The sequence below is a fragment of the Pollicipes pollicipes genome, unplaced genomic scaffold (genome assembly GCF_011947565.3).
Source record: "Pollicipes pollicipes isolate AB1234 unplaced genomic scaffold, Ppol_2.1 Scaffold_4295;HRSCAF=5057_pilon_pilon_pilon, whole genome shotgun sequence".
NCBI lineage: Eukaryota > Metazoa > Arthropoda > Thecostraca > Pollicipedomorpha > Pollicipedidae > Pollicipes > Pollicipes pollicipes.
The window spans coordinates 31,028,231-31,044,664 of NW_023596461.1; the positions used below are offsets into that span (position 1 = coordinate 31,028,231).

The window sequence follows — 16,434 nt, forward strand, 5'->3', positions numbered from 1 at the left end:
ACACGCGCAAAAACGTCTCGCTTGCACGCGCACGTGTAAAACGGGTTTTCTATGTTTGGGTTCCAAACTGTAACAAAATAATATTCGCAACACAAAGAGTGTCCGCCGGCCGGGCTCCGATCGACCTGCCGCCTGGCGGCCTTCCGTGGCGTAGCCGGCGACCGCGCGGCCGGGAGCGCCGCGAAAATCGGATAAACAAGGTCCTACCGCGATCGGCGCCGCGCAACTACCAGCATGCTGAGAGATTACATGCCGCTGCGAGCCCGGGGCCGCGCGCGCCGCGTCCAGGCGGCAGCGGCCGTCACTGCGCCCAGCACGGCCGCCATCTTGTGCTGCCACGCCGAGCGCGCCGCATGCCGCCGCTAAGCTCGCGGCCGCGGGCCGTCACAGTGCGGGCGCGACGGGCGGCGCGTCCGCCGCGGCGCCCGCGCGCGAGCGGTGCGGCGGGCGGCCGGCTCACCAGTTGGCCATGCCTGGCTTGTTCAGTGTCATAAAGTAGATCTGGCAGGCGGAGCCGCCCTTGGCCGACGAGAAGAACACCTGCCGGAGCAGCGGCGTGAGCGGAGGGCGCTGGAGCGTGGGCCAGGCCTCGCACCGGCGCAGGCAGCGGACGGACGACAGACGGCAGCGAGGCGTCGCGACGGTGTCACAGACCCCGTTCGTGCAGCAAACGAATGAGCACGGCGCTTACAGGCAATAGCGGCTGTCATCGGGACGGCCCGTGCCTACGGTCACAGCAGGGGCGGCTGGGTGGGGCGAAGACCCGGACCCGCAGCACCAGCCAAGTTTCGGTCCTCCTTACCGCACGGGTCACAGGCCCCCAGCCAAACACGCTCAGTCTCGCCGAGTGCCGCGCTGGACCCACACGTCCCTGATCCGAACACGTGTCTGGCAGGATTGCCTGGGGCTCATTGCGGGCTGTCATGTTCACCGGGTCCAAACCATCACGGGCCACTGGGGCCGTTGCAGTACCTCCTACTACGAGCCCCGCTACGACAGGCCCTCACCTATATGGAACTCGAGACAAGCCAGACGAGAACCAACCTCCTCTTCCAACCGGAATAACCAACCTCTTCTCCCCCCCCCCCCCCCCCTATCCATCTTCCTCGACCCCGGCGCTCCAAGGTCGCCGACCTACCTTGTCGTTTCTCTCGCAGAGGAACTTGAGCTTCTGCGCCTTTTTGTGCATAAACACGCCGTCCAGATGTCCCGTTTCGACGGAGCGAATCTCGATGGCCTTGTTGCCCCAGCCCATGATCTGGCCGGTGCCGATGTACGCCACGGACGTCGGCATCTCGCCCCACTGCACGATGATGTTCTTGGAGACCTGTCGACGCGACACCGGTGACGTCGGGGCTGACCGGGCGGCGACGGAGCACGCGTCGCGACGCCCACACTCGGGGCCGACCGCAGCGCCATCCCGCGGCGAGAGCGGCCGGCGGGAGCGTACGCGGCCGCTCAGAACCCGACCGGCGGCGAGGCGGCGGAGACGGGCCATGTGGAGCCGGCTCCCGGCTGAGCGGCGCCGCCCACCGTCCGTGGCGGGCGTCCGACGGCCACAGCGCGGGGTACGGGTGCCCACCGCCCACCTCTCCCCGCACCCAGTCAGAGCACGGGCGGTGCAACACGGCAGCGCAACTGCGGCCAATCGTCCTTAAAGCAGACACTGCATACGACGCTTTCGCCGTTACGAGTGAGAGCTTTCTCTCACCTTGCCGTTGGTGTTGACGTAGACGCCCTCGTTGTCATAGCAGAGCAGCAACTGGTTGCCGTTCGTGTTGGGCAGAGTGACGATCGTGTGGGGCACGATCGGACCCTGCGCCTGCAGGGGGCGGGGCACAGCGATGTCACGACGGGTCACAGCCGCTTCCCTCCCAACACCACAGCGGCGGCGGCCCCGACCCGGCGCCGCCGCCGCCGCCGCCTCCGGCCGCACGCAGCCCTCAGCATCGACCTCAACACATCCCTGAACATCAGGGCTCGCCGCCAGCTCGTGTCCGCGGCGAACACAACAAACGGAACACCGTGCGTGCCATGTACGGCATTCTCCAACATCTCGGCCCAGTGTCCCCTCGCGCGGCAGCCGGCAGCGAGTGCACGGAGGACACGTGCCGCGACAGACGGCGACACTCCGGCGCCGGCGAACGCGGCCCGGCCCGCCGCCGCGCCCCCCAGCCACTCACGTGCTTCGGCAGGTAGATGTCGTACACGGAGGCCGAGTCGAGGTCGACGGCGTGGAAGCCGTCGCAGGAGCCGTAGATGACCTTCAGCCGGGTGTTGTCCTCGACGGTGAGGTCGACCAGAAGCGGCCGGTGCGCCAGCTCGCCGAAGCTCTGCCGGCGGCGGCGCGGCCGTCAGCGTGCCAACAGGGCAGACGCGCCCACCGGCAGCCGCGCTGATTTCATCGTATACTAGGTCCTTCACAATGTGTGCTACTCTAATTGTTCCCTGGCAACTTGCGGTCTGGTTGTTAGTTTTTTCGGAAATGCTGAAAACACGAAATCGAACAAACGCAAGCTCACTCCATCAACCGGGCTGATGGCAGGCACAGCGCTTGCGGGGTCAGCCCGCGACCTCGTAGACCAAAGCGTTTGCAACCATGCCTTAAAAGAAGCTTGCTCTGCATAATCGTACCCTACATAACTTACGGCAATGACCCCGAACAAAAAGCCGTCTGCAATCCGAAATCAAGAGAAACTTGCTATTCTGGGTAACTGTGACCTGCTGAACAATGCGCATTAACACAATGCCAGCCAACTGTCTTCAACAAGAGCCTGTTACCATGCGCCTACCTTGAAGGCCATGAACTTGTGATAGGGCTTGGGCGCCCAGGCGTATATTTCGATACTCTCTCGCAGTGCGATGACGAGAAACTTGATCCGCTCGAACTTGACAATCTTGAAGTGCACGGCGCCGTTGAGGTCGCCCACGTTGATCCAGCCGTTCCTTCTCTCCACCTGCTGCTGTGGTCACAGAACATCAGACGTCAGAGCCCCATCACGGCGGCAGGTGACTGGATGGCGCTGTCACGTGTCCGGTGGCGCGGCGCGGTCCGCCCTAGAGGCGACACCGGCGCCGATCTGGTGGGATCGGACCAGCCAGCTGCGGTGGCCACCAGCGCGGCTACCAGGCGGCCCCCAGCGCGGCTACCTGCAGCGCGCTGGCTGGTGCGGATACTCCGACACATGGCTAGTGCAGTATTAACCCTCCCCTCCCCACCCTTTAGACCGTGAATCGAGCAGGTCGCAGCAGCAGCGGTACAACGGGCCAGTCTGGCTCCAAGGACGCCGACCATCAGCAGCAGTATAATAGGCCAGCCTGGCTCCAAGGGCGCCGAGCAACAGCATAACAGGCCAGCCTGGCTCCAAGGACGCCGAGCATCAGCAACAGCATAACAGGCCAGCTTGGCTCCAAGCGCGCCGAGCAACAGCATAATGGGCAAGCCTGGCTCCAAGGACGCCGAGCATCAGCAACAGCATAACAGGCCAGCTTGGCTCCAAGGGCGCCGAGCAACAGCATAATGGGCCAGCCTGGCTCCAAGGACGCCGAACATCAGCAACAACATAACAGGCCAGCCTGGCTCCAAGGGCGCCGAGCAACAACCACGGCATAACGGGTCAGCCTGGCTTCCAGGGCGCCGAGCGTCGCGGCAGGGCGACCGCGTCTCACCGACTCCGACTTCAGGATCTTGCTCTTCAGCCAGCTCAGGTAGTAGACGCGTACGCGGTTCTTCTTGCCGCTGATCGTGACCAGTATGTTTTGACCCTCCAGCACCTGGAACCGTGCGTCGTCTGGCTAACGCACGCGTCCCGATGGCTTACACACACACACACAACAGAAGCTGCGGCTCCCAAACAGCTGCAATGAACACGTCAGCATCCCCGCGCCGACAAGGATCCGCACCGGACAATCCGGGGAGCGCGCGACGCACCGGCCCCCAGCGACGACTTGTGGCGGGGCTGCGCCGCGCTCGCGCCTCCACGGGGCACGCCTTGTGGGGACGGGCTCCGGCAGGCACACCGATCATGTTCGCCGCATCGCCTGCCAGTGTGCGTGTGCCTGCACGATCACGTCAGCAGGGGAGCGAGACAGCCTCCACCCGACGCCGCGGCGGTGACAGCACGTCACGCAGGGGATACGCAACAACGCACAACAACAACGCAGGCGAGCTCCCGCCGCCGTCCAGCAGCGCCCGACACCGGACCACGAGCCGGAGGCCGTTGGCGTCGCGCACCGACGGCACCTCACCTCCATCTGCTGGAAGCGGCGCCGAGAGATGAGCTGGTACACCTTGCCCTGGCCCGAGCGGTCCAGCAGCATGAGGCCGTTCTCGGTGCCGATGAGCAGGTTCACGCCTGCGGACGGGGCCAGTCAGCGGCGGGAGACGCTCGCACGGGCGGACGTGCTCGAACCACGCACGAGTGGGCGGGAGTCGCCGGCAACGTGTCCACAGCTCAGCAAGCTGGTCTCAGCCATGCGGATTCTGAGGAAACACAACCGACATTCATCGGGCCCTGCGGTGAAATCGGCGCCACTGAACCGCTCCCCACTTACGCCCACTCCGCGAACCCACCCACGACAGGCGCGTCCTACCCCACATCTCCGGCGCCGCCCCTCCCCCCCCTCCTCCCCCCTCCCCGCCCAGTGGCAGCACTCACCCCAGAGTGCGGCACACAGGATCTCCGAGTTGAACCTCTTCTTGTACTTGCGGATCTCGGGCGTGTCCGTGGAGCTGACCTCGTGGCCCGTGGGCGTCACGTTCACGTTGATGTGGCTCTCGCGCCGGCTGCTGCCGCCGGCGCCGAAGCCGAACGTCAGGAACGACTTCTGCTTGTGCTGCAATTGGAGCGGCGACTGAGCCGGCTGGCCCACAGCCGAGCGGTACTGAAACGGACCACGCCAACGGCCGGGGTCAGCATCTCACGGCCACGTCTGCTATGGTGGCCGAACATGGTGCTTTGTGGAGGACAGTGGTAGGCTTCCGACGACCATCTGACGCTTTCGTACGGGTATAAAACAGAAGTGCTTTGCACGCGAAAGTAAACACCTATCGCTCGACAAAGTTACTGCACTACAGTGGTGAAAATAATGCAAATGAAGCTTTGAAGCTCTTCTGATGAAATCACCATATAGGACGAGACTCACTTTGTCAGATAAATGATAAAGAGCTGGGCTCCAGCGCCACAAAGCACTCACTACAGCGACAAACTGTCATGCAAGACCACGTAGTAGCCACTCCCAAACCCGAGCGGCTGCCAGGCAGTGACCCCACACCTTCCGCGCCATCGTCTGTACCGAGAGCGCAGACCCGCATGTGTAAGCAGAAAGCCACAAAGGAGCGCGACGCAAACCCGGCCGCAAAACAGGCATGCCTTCCCGAATTTCATGACAATTTTACATCACGGAACAAATCGACGACCCCAGGCGGTGTGAACGAGGCCGAGCGGACTGAATTTTGCCGCATCCAGGAAAGGAGAGATCATTATGCCGTGCTGGGAATTGTTGCAGTGTGCTGTTAGGAAGGGCAGGTGTACTGCGGCGGCCGCGAATCGGCACAGGGAAAGACCCGTCGACACGCTGGCGCGGCTCAACGGAAAGCAATCAAACCCCGATGCCCGGAGGAAGCCTGTGCGGAGCCGGCAAGGGCACACCGCACACAACAGGCGGCGTAATTGAGGCCAGGATGCGGTGACCCCGACGGCCCGGATGCGGCAGTGTTTTCCCGACCCGGGCACACGCTCGTGTGACTGGCGGCATGCCGCGGCCGTGCGAGGCCGTGCCCCCGCCCCGGCACGGGCGCCGCTGCGGCTCTGCGCACCGGCGGCGGCGACTGTACTCACGGGGTGTGCGGGCCGACGGCGCAGCAGGCGCCGCGCGGGTTAGTCGACACGCGCCACCCCATTATCATGCAACGAAACAGACAGCGTTAGTGAAACACGCCGGGCGCGCGGCCGGCGCGGGGCGGCGCACTGCCGGCCGCCCCGCGCGCCGGCGTCGGCCAACCGCGCCGCTCACAGGGGTGCCGCACACGCGCAGCAGGGGGGGGGGGGGCATTTTTACGGGGGATGGAGGCCGCGACGACTACATGGTGGCGCCACGCCCACATACAGAGACGTGGCCCGTCAACGCCAGAGCTCAAACTGCGGAATACGTCACGACGGCAGCCGGCCGCCGGCACTGGCGACATGTTAGCCGGGGCTCACTGGGCAAGCAGACGACCTGCCGTCACCTCGCCGGGGCCAGAGCGGGGCCGCCTGGCGCCGAGCTCCGGCGGCCCCCGCCGGCCGTGGCTGGCCCGGGCTGACCACAAGCCCATCAGCACACAAGCGCCGCCAAGCCAAGCGACAGTCCCGGCGCGCTCCGTCCTGTCTGCACGGACGGCGCGCGACGCTGGCCGCGGTCGGCGCCGGCGGCGGCCGTCCCCGGACGCCCGCAGCGCAGCCCGCTCGCCGGCCCCCTCCCGGGCGTATTAGTGGTCCCTCGGCGGCGGGGCGACATTCCGACTGGCTACACCGCTACGGCTACGGGCGGCCCTATGTACAGGCGCCGGCGCCGGCGCCGGGGCGGGCCGTACGCACCTCCTCCGACGTCGACTTGTCTAGGTGGCGGCCGTTGCCCGGGCTGGAGCTGGTCTGTAACGGAACGACATGCGGGCTCATGGCGTGCACAGCGCCGGGCGCCGGGCGGCACGTGACCACGCCGTAGCCGGAGGCGACACGGGCGCGGCAGCCTCGCCGGCGGGCGGGACGGGCGCGTCTTTGAGGGATTTCGCAGTTTGTACAGAATGCTGCGCATCTCATCGTGCGGGCGTTTCGGTAAGAAAGGGTGATCCAACACGCACTCCCGCATTTCAAGAGCACAGCCCAGCCTCCATTGAAGCTGAAACATCCGAAACCACACGGGTTCAATCAGCAGATTGTCTGCTTGGGAATAGCTCCTGTTTCAACCGAGAGAGATCAGCTGCCATCGAGCGGCCCAGCGTCACTCGATCCGACCCTCCCCGGCAGCCACCGGCGGCGCCAGCGCGCCCAGCCGGAGGGCGGGTGCCCACCTGCGGCAGCAGGTCGGGCAGCACGGTGCTGGTGCGCGAGCCGGGCGTGCCCACCGGGCCCGGAGACGAGTCGGCGTGCCTGTGGCGCTGCTCCTCGCGGTTCTGCCGGCACGTCACGTGGCGTCAGGTCGGGCCGGGGCAGGTGGACGCCGTAGCCGGGGGCGGGCGGCGCACGCGCGACAGCCTCGGTGGCGGGTGTACCGCGGCGGTGCACGGGTTCACCCAGTGCGGTCGCTCCAGGTCCACACACGAGGGTGCGGCGTCACACGCGGCACGATCACATGCAGTCGTCACGTCGGCGAAGCACGCGCTCAGCATGTCAACAACGCGCCTCAGTGCGCCCGACAAAACACGGGTCAGTTTGCCGTCAGACATGTCACCAAACATCACCCAAGCGCAAAAACACGCCATATTTACGCTTACCCAAGCCACAGACACGCAAACGGGCGCAGCGATTGCTCACACAGTCTGTTACTACCCCAGGCACTCCACATCACCTTCCCAGCAACACCGCGGGCGCTCCGCGACGGCGGACCGCACAGCACACTGCAGCACCCGCCAGCAAGCCCGCTGAGTCTGCACAGGAAACAGGTCCCCGGCGCCGCCTCTCTCCCTCGCTCGCGCCGCGGTGCACCGCCGTCTCAACACGCAGGCGTGTTAGTGCATGCGAGTGCACGAGAGCGCGATAACTACACACACACACACACACACAGACGGTCGGTCAGCCCGGGTCAGCGCTGTCCACATGCCACACGGCGGCGGACCGGCCGCCGGCGCCCGCATGCAGCCCATGCGGCGGCGGCGGCCGGCCGGTTAGTGGCGGGCCGTCGGCGGCGGCCGGGCGGGCGGCGGCCGCTGCGGCGCGGCTGTACCTCGAACGGCGCCGGCTCCGAGCACGACTTGGTCAGCGCGCGGGGCGCGCGCGCGCCGCCCAGCTCGAGGTCGGTCTTCTCGCGGCGGCGCACCCACTGGCGGAGGCGGGCCGGCCGTGCCCGGCTCGGGCGCCTCGAGCGCCCGGCGCGGCGGCGGCGGGTGGGGCCGGCCGCGCGCCGCCGCCGCCGCCGCCAGCGCCGACTCCGACTCGAGCCGGCGATGCTGGCGCGGCCGGCCGCCCGGCTCGCCCCCCGCCGCCGCCGCCGCCGCCGCCGGGAAGAAGCGCTTCATGTCCCAGTCGCGCAGCAGTTGCTCGTGCTCGGAGAAGCGCTGCTGTCGGGGGAGCGTGGCCCGTCACCACCCGCCACCGGGGCATGGAGTGGGCTCGTGGAACCGCCGCCACCGGAAGGCCACGGAACGGGGAGATGGGAGAGAGCGTTGGGGGGGGGGGGGGCGACGGAGGGGAGGAGGCAGACGTATAATGAACTGCCGGTTTGAAGTGTCAGAGGGGTGTGATCGAAGAGGACCCGACGGAAAAGTGTGAGCCACCACCAGCAAAACCAACTCCCGCCACCAAACAGAGCAAAACAAGGCGCAAGGCACGCCCCAGAAGAGACGGTAACACAAACAAACCGATTTTTCAAGCTACGAACGTAAATATCGTGCGAGGGCGAACAAAACGGGCAACGCTGCAGGCCTGTGAAGACTCATAGCAGGCAGAGAATGTACGGCGTCGATGACGGGCGTGCAAGCGGTCTCCGTCGGGATATACCCGCAGGACTCGCCAGTAACAGAGCTCCGAGGCGGCCGACGCCCGGATAACCGAGTCGGCGGCCGAGGAGCATCGGCTCCGCCTCTCCCCAGCCGGGAGCTTTGGATTCGAGCCCTCTTCGTGAGAGCGGCATCGCGTCAGCGGTCTCGCGCTTCGTGGCACTGCCGGAGCCGCGCCGTTCGGTCGCGTCCAGCCGTCTTCAGAGTGCCAAGCCCGCCAGTTCTGGCGCTGCGTCGCTGCCTGTCCGGCGCGCCACCGCCGCCCCGGCCAGACCCGGCGCTACCGGCGCAGCCGTGCGCGCCGTCGTCGCCGGACGGGCCGACAAGCCGCAAGCACAGAACAGCCGCACAGACGGGCGGACAGGAGCTCACAGACAGGCAGTCACAGCGCACAGACGCAGACAGACAAACATCCACAAACGGGAGACCACAGACGGGCAGACCCACTCGGGACTCGTCGCCAGGCAGACCCGGATCCCGGCCACGCGGACCGGGACCCCTGACCGGCGGACCGGCCCGTGCCGACGGACGGTCCGCCGGGTGGCGGCCGGTCGGCGGCCGCCACCCGACCCTACTCACCCGACGCATCACCAGCGTGCCGTCGCCGTCCTCGTCGGGCGTCGGCGGCAGCGGCCGGTTCGGCGGCTGGCTGGGCGGCTTGCGCACGGGCGGCTCACCCGGCTCGCGGTCGGTGCTCTGCCACTGGGCGCTGCCGACGGGCGGGGCGCGTCAGGGACGAGCTCGCAACCGCCGCTGGCCAGGCGCGCCGGCCACCACCGGACAACGCTCAACAGGTGTAGTTTAAGTGTCACGATGCGGTGGCAAGGAAACAGACGAACTGCGTCACAAAACAACTCCAAAATCAGCTACCCTACACCAACTGAATCCATAACCGGCTCAGTCGTAGCTCGAGTGAACGTTGCACGCCACGTGGGTCACAGCGGGCGCGCAAGCTGCCCCAGTCCTGCCGCGGACACCAGGGCTTCACAGTGGCGCTGGCACACACCCCACCAGACATACGGCCAGAGCCCAGTGCGCCCCGCCCCGTCCCCGCGGTCCCGCGCCGCCCGTCCCCACACTGACAGCGGCTTGGGCGAGTCGGACGCGAGCAGCGTGCCGTCGTTGCGCGGCGGCCCCGGCTCCTCCTCGTCGCTGCTGTCCTCCTGCCGGTCACGCCGTCACGCCGGGGTCATGCGCAACGCGGGGACGGGCCGGCGGCTCGTCACACAGGTCAGACAACGCCGCTCGGTCGTTCCTAACAGCGGCCGTGAGTCGCACGAGGGCGTGAAGACGCGTCAACAGTCCCAGTTCGGATGGAGCGGGGACATTTGTCCGGGCAGCCATGAAGTGTCAGCTCACATCACATGTAAGCGGACAGACAGGCAGCTGGGAAGTGACATAGAGCAACGACATTGCCAACCTTTTCGCATCAAGTGGAATCTCTGAGGACCTACCAAGCCCCACGAGGCAAACACTACCTGAAGTCGCAAAGGCTGTCTGCATATCGAGCAAAACAACCACTCACCGTCGCGGTCCACGTCCTAGCTCGCCGACCATAAGCACGTCGCCGAGCTCAGCGTGATTAGGACAACAGGCCGCGTCCACAGACCGGGAGCGCTCACCTGGACTGGAGCATGGTTGTTGCCGTTGGCCGTGGCTGAGGCTCGGGAGGAGGCGGCCGCCCCCAGTCCGCCCAGCTCCTTCAGCTGGGCGGCGAACACGTCCAGGTCCTGGTCGCGGAGGAGGCGTGGGAACTGTGACGTCACGGCAGCACACGGCCCGCTTCACGTCCTCACTGACATTGCGTGATGATGCTGACAGGTGTTTTAACTTGAGCGGCGGATCTACTCGTCCAGAAAATATCTCCCCCTCCCCAAAAGGAGCCCGCATCAGTTGGAAATGAAGCCCAGCGCATACGCAATCACCTGTGACGAATAGCCAACCAACATATTGAGGGTTTTTAAATATCTTGACAATCCATGAAACCGCTAATCGGCAAAAATGTACTGAGACTGTCGGTTGACGTGGCTCGGCTAACAGCTGGCTGGAGTTCCACGTCACGATCTCGGGCGGCGACAGCCATGAGTATGAGCCCACATCACTGACCTGCGGTCGTCTGGGCGCCGGCTGAAAACAAGGTCAGCGCGTTAGCGACGCCTTCCGTCCATGTTGGCATACCTAAACTACGTCGTGACTGCAGGTAACTCGGTATCGAGAGCATCGCTAGACAAACACGCAGTCGCGCCCGGACTGGGTTCGATGGCCTGGGGGGGGGGGGGGGGGGGGGCAACGGCGTCCTCCATGCTGCAGCGCCAGCCGACTGGGTTCGACGGGCTGGGGGCAACGGCGCCCTCCATGCTGCAGCGCCAGCCGCACGACTCGACACAGCGCTCCACACCAACATCCCGGACACCACAACAGCGTTCTTTAAGTCAACGGCCACCACTGGCACGGTGTTTGTCGCAGCAAGCAGCGGTGCCGACGAGGCCGCCCGCGCACCGCGCCCAAGTCTGCGGCTACTTGCCGGGCCTCGCCGCACCCGCTGGTCGGCACTCACCTCCGGCTTGCGCGGCGGCGGCTTGAACTGCTGCGCGGAGCGCGGCGCCGGCTGCTGCGGCGGCGGCCGCTCGTCGCGCGGCGGCGGCGGCAGCGGCCGGCTCGGTGGCGGCGGCTGCTCCGGGTAGCGCGCCGGCAGCGGCGGCCGCGCCGGCGGGCCCGGCTCGGGTGGCTCCTCGCGCTCGCGCTCGCGCCGCCGCCGCTCGCGCTCCTCGCCGGCGGCGGCGGCGCGCCCCTCCTGGATCTGCTGGAAGTTCTTGCGCAGCGTGTTCTCGCCGGGCGCCTGTACGATGGAGGACGGCTCGCCGGCCGTGGCCGTCTCCTCTTCCTCCTCGTTCTCGCTGCCCGAGTAGTTGAAGCTCTCCTCGCGGTCTGCGACCGGACGCGGCCGCGTCAGCACGTGCAGGGGCAAGTTCGGCCATCGGTGAGGAATGGTGATAGATGCGCATGACCCCCCCCCCCCCCCCCCGAAGGGGACACTAGCTGCAGCCGCTGGTAGGTGTGAATGTCATGTCTCTCTAACATCACTAGCCCGCCATCCGATCTGACTCGCTAGAGCGTGTTATTCGCCACCACCTGCATCCTCCTCTCAAGCTGTCAAACTACCTCCGTTTACAGGACTTCTAAACAGGCAGAGAGACACCATCCGACAACCTACGCACACGCACCAACCTCACAACCACGACACCGACCTCCACCTCTACAGGCCGCCAGCCCACCAAAACGCCAGTTTCCACGTCACCGACGCAACGCAATCAAACCTGACGAAGCGCCCGCGCCACCAGCGCCGCAGCGGGTGCAAGCGCGCCCCGGGCCGCCCCCGGGCCTACCTCGCTGAGCCTTGTGCTTCTTCATGCGATCGATGTGGTCCTTGAGCTGGATGCGCACCTGGCGCTCGGTCGGCTGGTCCTTGATGAACGGGTGCTTCAGCAGCTGGTCCGTGTACGCCCGCTGGTGGTAGTCCTGCCGGCCGCGCGAGTCAACACGTGCCGGTCAGTGCCGTCGACTCCCAGCGACACGCGCGCGACACGGGTGTGTGGCGCCACCACTGGCAGTCGGAGGAGGCGGGAATCTAAACCCGCGGGTGGTTAGGCACCACTGCGGGTCATGGTCAACGTCAAACGAACAAGCGAGCACAAGAGCACGCATATCAGCGAGAAAAAAACAGGCGCCAATGTGACAGACAACGTCGGCACCAGAGACAGTCGGCACATTTCTGACTTCTCAAATGTATTCTGGGGCGTGGCACACGAGTGACCTTGAAAAGAAATCAAGACCGCAGCATTTGGCCTCAGCGGACACTGCGTCGCGGACAGGCACGGACAGACATCACCAAACGCTGTACATCAGAGGCATCAAGCACGGTGTATACACCCTCATGGGCCACGCAACACCAGTCAGCATCTCTGGGAAAGTAGACGCTTTCTCCGTAACGCGACGGCCAGCTCCGCGCCGCCTCACCCACCTTGATCAGCGTCGTCTCGATGAAGCTGTGGAACTTCTTGCTCCATTTCTTGGTCTTGAGCCGCGGCGGCGGGTTGCGCGGGATCAGGAAGAGCGCGCGCATCGGGTGCATGTCGGAGAGCGGCGGCTGCGACTCGGCCATCTCCAGCGCCGTGATGCCCAGCGACCACAGGTCCGAGCGGTTGTCGTACGTCGCCTCGGGGTTCTCGTCGCAGGCGATCACCTCGGGCGCCATCCAGTAGGGCGTGCCGATGAAGGTGTTGCGCCGGCCGATGGTGCGGTCCAGCTGGGCGCTCACACCGAAGTCCACTGCGGCGCCGCGGGGGCACGCGGTCAGACGGCCGGACAGCGCACACGCACGGGGCGGAGCACGGCTGGGCAGCGAGGGGGCGACAGCGCGCCCGAGGCAACTGTGAGACGCGGTGGGCGGCCAAGCCCAGCCCGACAGGCCGACAAGAGCCCCGTGGCGACACCGACAACAGACAGTGTCCGCCGCCGGGGTCGCCAGCGGCGCAGCGGTGAACGCGTCGGCTGCAGTGGCATCCTCGAGCGAGTCGGCGTCGAGCACGGCTGACGGTTTGTGCTCCGGCTCAGACACTGGCGGACAGCCCCGAATGCGATGGTCCGGCCGTTGCCGCGGCCGTTCAGTGCCCTGCCACGGCAGTGCCGTGCCCCCACCGACAGCCCCGCAGCTCGGCGGCCGGCCACTCACCCAGCTTGACCTCGGCGTTATCGGTGAGCAGCACGTTCTGGCCCTTGATGTCGCGGTGGATCACCTTGCAGGCGTGCAGATGACTCAGGCCGCGCAGCATCTCGCGGCAGATGTAGGCGATCCACTCCTCCTTCAGCGACTGGCCCTTCGTGGCTGCGGGCGGCCGCGCCGGGTCAGCACGGACCGCCTCGGCCGGCCGGCGCTCAGGCCGGGCGGCGGGCGACGGCGGCGCGCGGAGCCCCGACAGTCACACGCAGGGACTCAGCCAAGGCGAGGCGACACGGCCGATATGGGTCATCTTGCGGCGGCTGGTACTGCTCAGTGACCTTTACAATATGTGACGGAGAAGAGAACGCTTCGCACAAGCCCTCATCCAATGAAAGTTCGCACGACAAATACATTAAATCCAACTTTCGCACGTTAATCAATGCGGAGGGTAAGGCGACTGATGGCTGTCATCTCTAAGATGACCAACACTCGTCTAATCCATGATAAAGCTAGTTCCGAAATACTTCTGGCCTTACACGAACGAATTCAGTCTATGTACAGCTTTCTCCCTCCAAAACGACGCTCTGCAGCAAAACGTACGCCAAGGCCGCAAGCTGGCCGCCCTTCCCCGCCGAGCATCTAGCGCCGAGGGCGGCTGTCTAAGACGCGGCAAGCTACCTAAGCCTGTCTGGCCATTTCGGGCGCCAATGCTGGTCAAAAACCGATCGCAATTCGAACACTGAGCGGCAGGCGTCATGACAGGCAGTTCACTACCTGTGCGAGGCGGGAGGCACGGGCGGGCACCATGGAGGAGAACGGAATGGGTCTCAGTCCAGTCAACACTCAGCCCGACGTCATTGTATAGACCTAACCCCACGGAAGACGTCACATTGTGTTCATCACGTCAGCTGAATACGCCATCTCACATTCGTGTGGCACAGCCGGCGGCAGCGCTGAAGGCGCCACTTGTAAGCATTCGCATATGAGCGAGCTTACACACACACACGCGTTCGGTAGTATACAAACGCCCACAGAATACCGCTGCGTCGAATGCCTTCAAGTTCGGTGGCCAAATACGCCACCACAGCTGCGGCAGAGCACTAGCGCGCCTACGGAACGGCCATCACACGCCGTGCCACGTGACCTCGAACGACACCCATGCCGCGACGGACGCGGACCCCGGGACCGAAGGGTGCTTACATTTGACGAGGTCGGTGACCGACCCGGCGCCGCAGTACTCCATCACCAGCTGAAAGCAGAGGCCCAGAGGTCAGACCGGCTGGCCGCGCGGCCGAACGGCACGCACCAGGGGCGGGGGGGGGGGCATCTCCCTCCCCCCCCACACACACACAGACACACACCCTCCTCGTCAGAGACACGGAGACGGCTGACTGCCAGCCAGTGAATGCCTTTCCGCAGACCGGCCTGGTGGCGCCGCACAGCCAGTGACACTACGGTGCTGGGTCACCGAACTAAACTGCCTCGAGACGCCAGAGGGCTTTGAACGCAGCACAACTGGGTGCGTTGAAGCGTCAAGACTCCAGCCACCAGAGAGAAGTCCCACAGCTTGAGCTGGTTCTCGGGACGACGCGGCGCCCTGCCGCCCAGCAGGCCTGGCACTTCCTCGGAGTGGTCCGTACCCATAGCTGGTCGTCCTTGCCCGGGGGCGACTTCTTGATGAAAGCGCCGTAGTAGGTGGCGATGTTCCTGTGGTGCGAGTACTGAAAGCAGCGCCGCTGCGTCAGACGCCATCCGCGACGAAGCCCCCAATGGTGGAGACGGCAGCACGCGCTCCAGCGCCGGCTCCCGCCAGAACGCACATGCCACTCGCCGCTGCATTCCGTCAAGGACGAACAGCTCTCCCCTCTGGCAATTACCCATTGGGTAGACTGTCCCCCCCCCCCCCCCCCCCCAAAGCATCTGATTAACCACCAGAACCTCCGACAGAGAACGCCATTTCAGCCGGCCCATTCCCGCACGCGGCACCAGCTTTGAATGAAGCCATTAGCGAAGTGCCGGGGGCGTGGCCCCGCCCCAAACACCAGCCGCTGGCAGGGCGCGTGCGGGGTGCTGCAGCCGGCCGGCGGCCGTCACTGACCGCCGGCCCACCGCCGGACTCCCACATCCATCAGCGTCGCGGGCCGGCCGAGCACACAGTCGAGCACCGGAGCACGGTCGCCCGCGGCCGCCGCTCGGCTCGCTGACGGCGGCGGCCGCCCCGCCCCCGCCCCGACCCCCGCCGACTCACCTTCTTCAGCACGTTAATCTCCAGCTTGATCTCTTCCTCTTCATCCTGCAACGACAGCGGTGGAGTCGTGATTAAAACGCCTTCGTCTGCACGCTCGTTTGCCACACGTCGGACAGCGGGGGCATCCGGCGTCTTCACAGAACGCGTGACTGATGAACGACTTACGCGGCTCACTGACTGATAACACCTCAACATCAAATGTCATGCAGATGTCAAATGTCATGTCCAGACGTAACGGTTCCTCCACAATCCGGCCCCGTCTCCCTTCCTCCCCGCGTGCATGGAGTGTGAGCATCCCCGCCGGCAGGACAGTTCCTGCCGTCGTATGCGACAGAGGACACCACCGCCGCCCAACCCACCTCCGTGATATCCATGCACTTGATGGCCGCCAGCTGGCCCGTCTTGGTGTGGCGACCCTGGCGACAGCAGCGACGTCAGCGAGGCGACGGGTCACGTGGGACAACACCGAAGCACGCAGTGGGTGAGGCACCGAGACCCAACGTCAACGTTGGTATCTAATCTAATCGTAATCTAATGTAATCGGGCACAATGCCGATTGATCTACTGCGTGGACTGATCACAAATGACCGAACGTAAACGTAAGCCCGGATCGGGCACAGTGCCGATGGATCTACTGCGTGGACATATCACAAATGAGCCCGATTTCTTGGTAGAAAAATGGGATGTACTGCAACGGAATTTTCACCCTTCAAGGGGTTACTTAGCGAAGTTTCAGAGCTTACTTTCCGAATGCCCTATTCTGGTAACGCC

At 65.5% G+C, this 16,434-nt stretch overlaps 1 protein-coding gene across 1 annotated transcript; it reads right to left on the bottom strand.

Annotated features, from left to right (window-relative positions):
- Positions 1-420: 420 nt before the first annotated feature.
- LOC119097434 (misshapen-like kinase 1) lies at positions 421-16,078 on the bottom strand. Its single transcript, XM_037220467.1, has 23 exons — positions 16,023-16,078; positions 15,664-15,708; positions 15,056-15,136; positions 14,616-14,664; positions 13,428-13,580; positions 12,717-13,024; positions 12,082-12,214; positions 11,430-11,623; positions 11,253-11,306; positions 10,802-10,822; positions 10,318-10,425; positions 9,779-9,858; positions 9,275-9,404; positions 7,052-7,153; positions 6,579-6,632; positions 4,659-4,884; positions 4,249-4,355; positions 3,670-3,774; positions 2,793-2,963; positions 2,184-2,333; positions 1,712-1,822; positions 1,139-1,327; positions 421-540 (listed from the first exon to the last, which is right to left on the bottom strand). Exons 1-23 carry the CDS (start codon positions 16,035-16,037, stop codon positions 457-459), a joined length of 2,670 nt encoding a protein of 889 aa, XP_037076362.1. The 5' UTR covers positions 16,038-16,078; the 3' UTR covers positions 421-456.
- Between the last annotated feature and the right edge of the window lie 356 nt (positions 16,079-16,434).

Bases quoted from the DNA above. Each gene is read 5' to 3' on its own strand.
- LOC119097434 (XM_037220467.1), bottom strand. The intron at 10,823-11,252 runs GTGAGTGCCGAC...CCTTGTTTTCAG, and splicing joins CGCCGCCGCGCAAGCCGGAG to CCGGCGCCCAGACGACCGCA. The intron at 6,633-7,051 runs GTGGGCACCCGC...GTTCCGTTACAG, and splicing joins TGCCCGACCTGCTGCCGCAG to ACCAGCTCCAGCCCGGGCAA.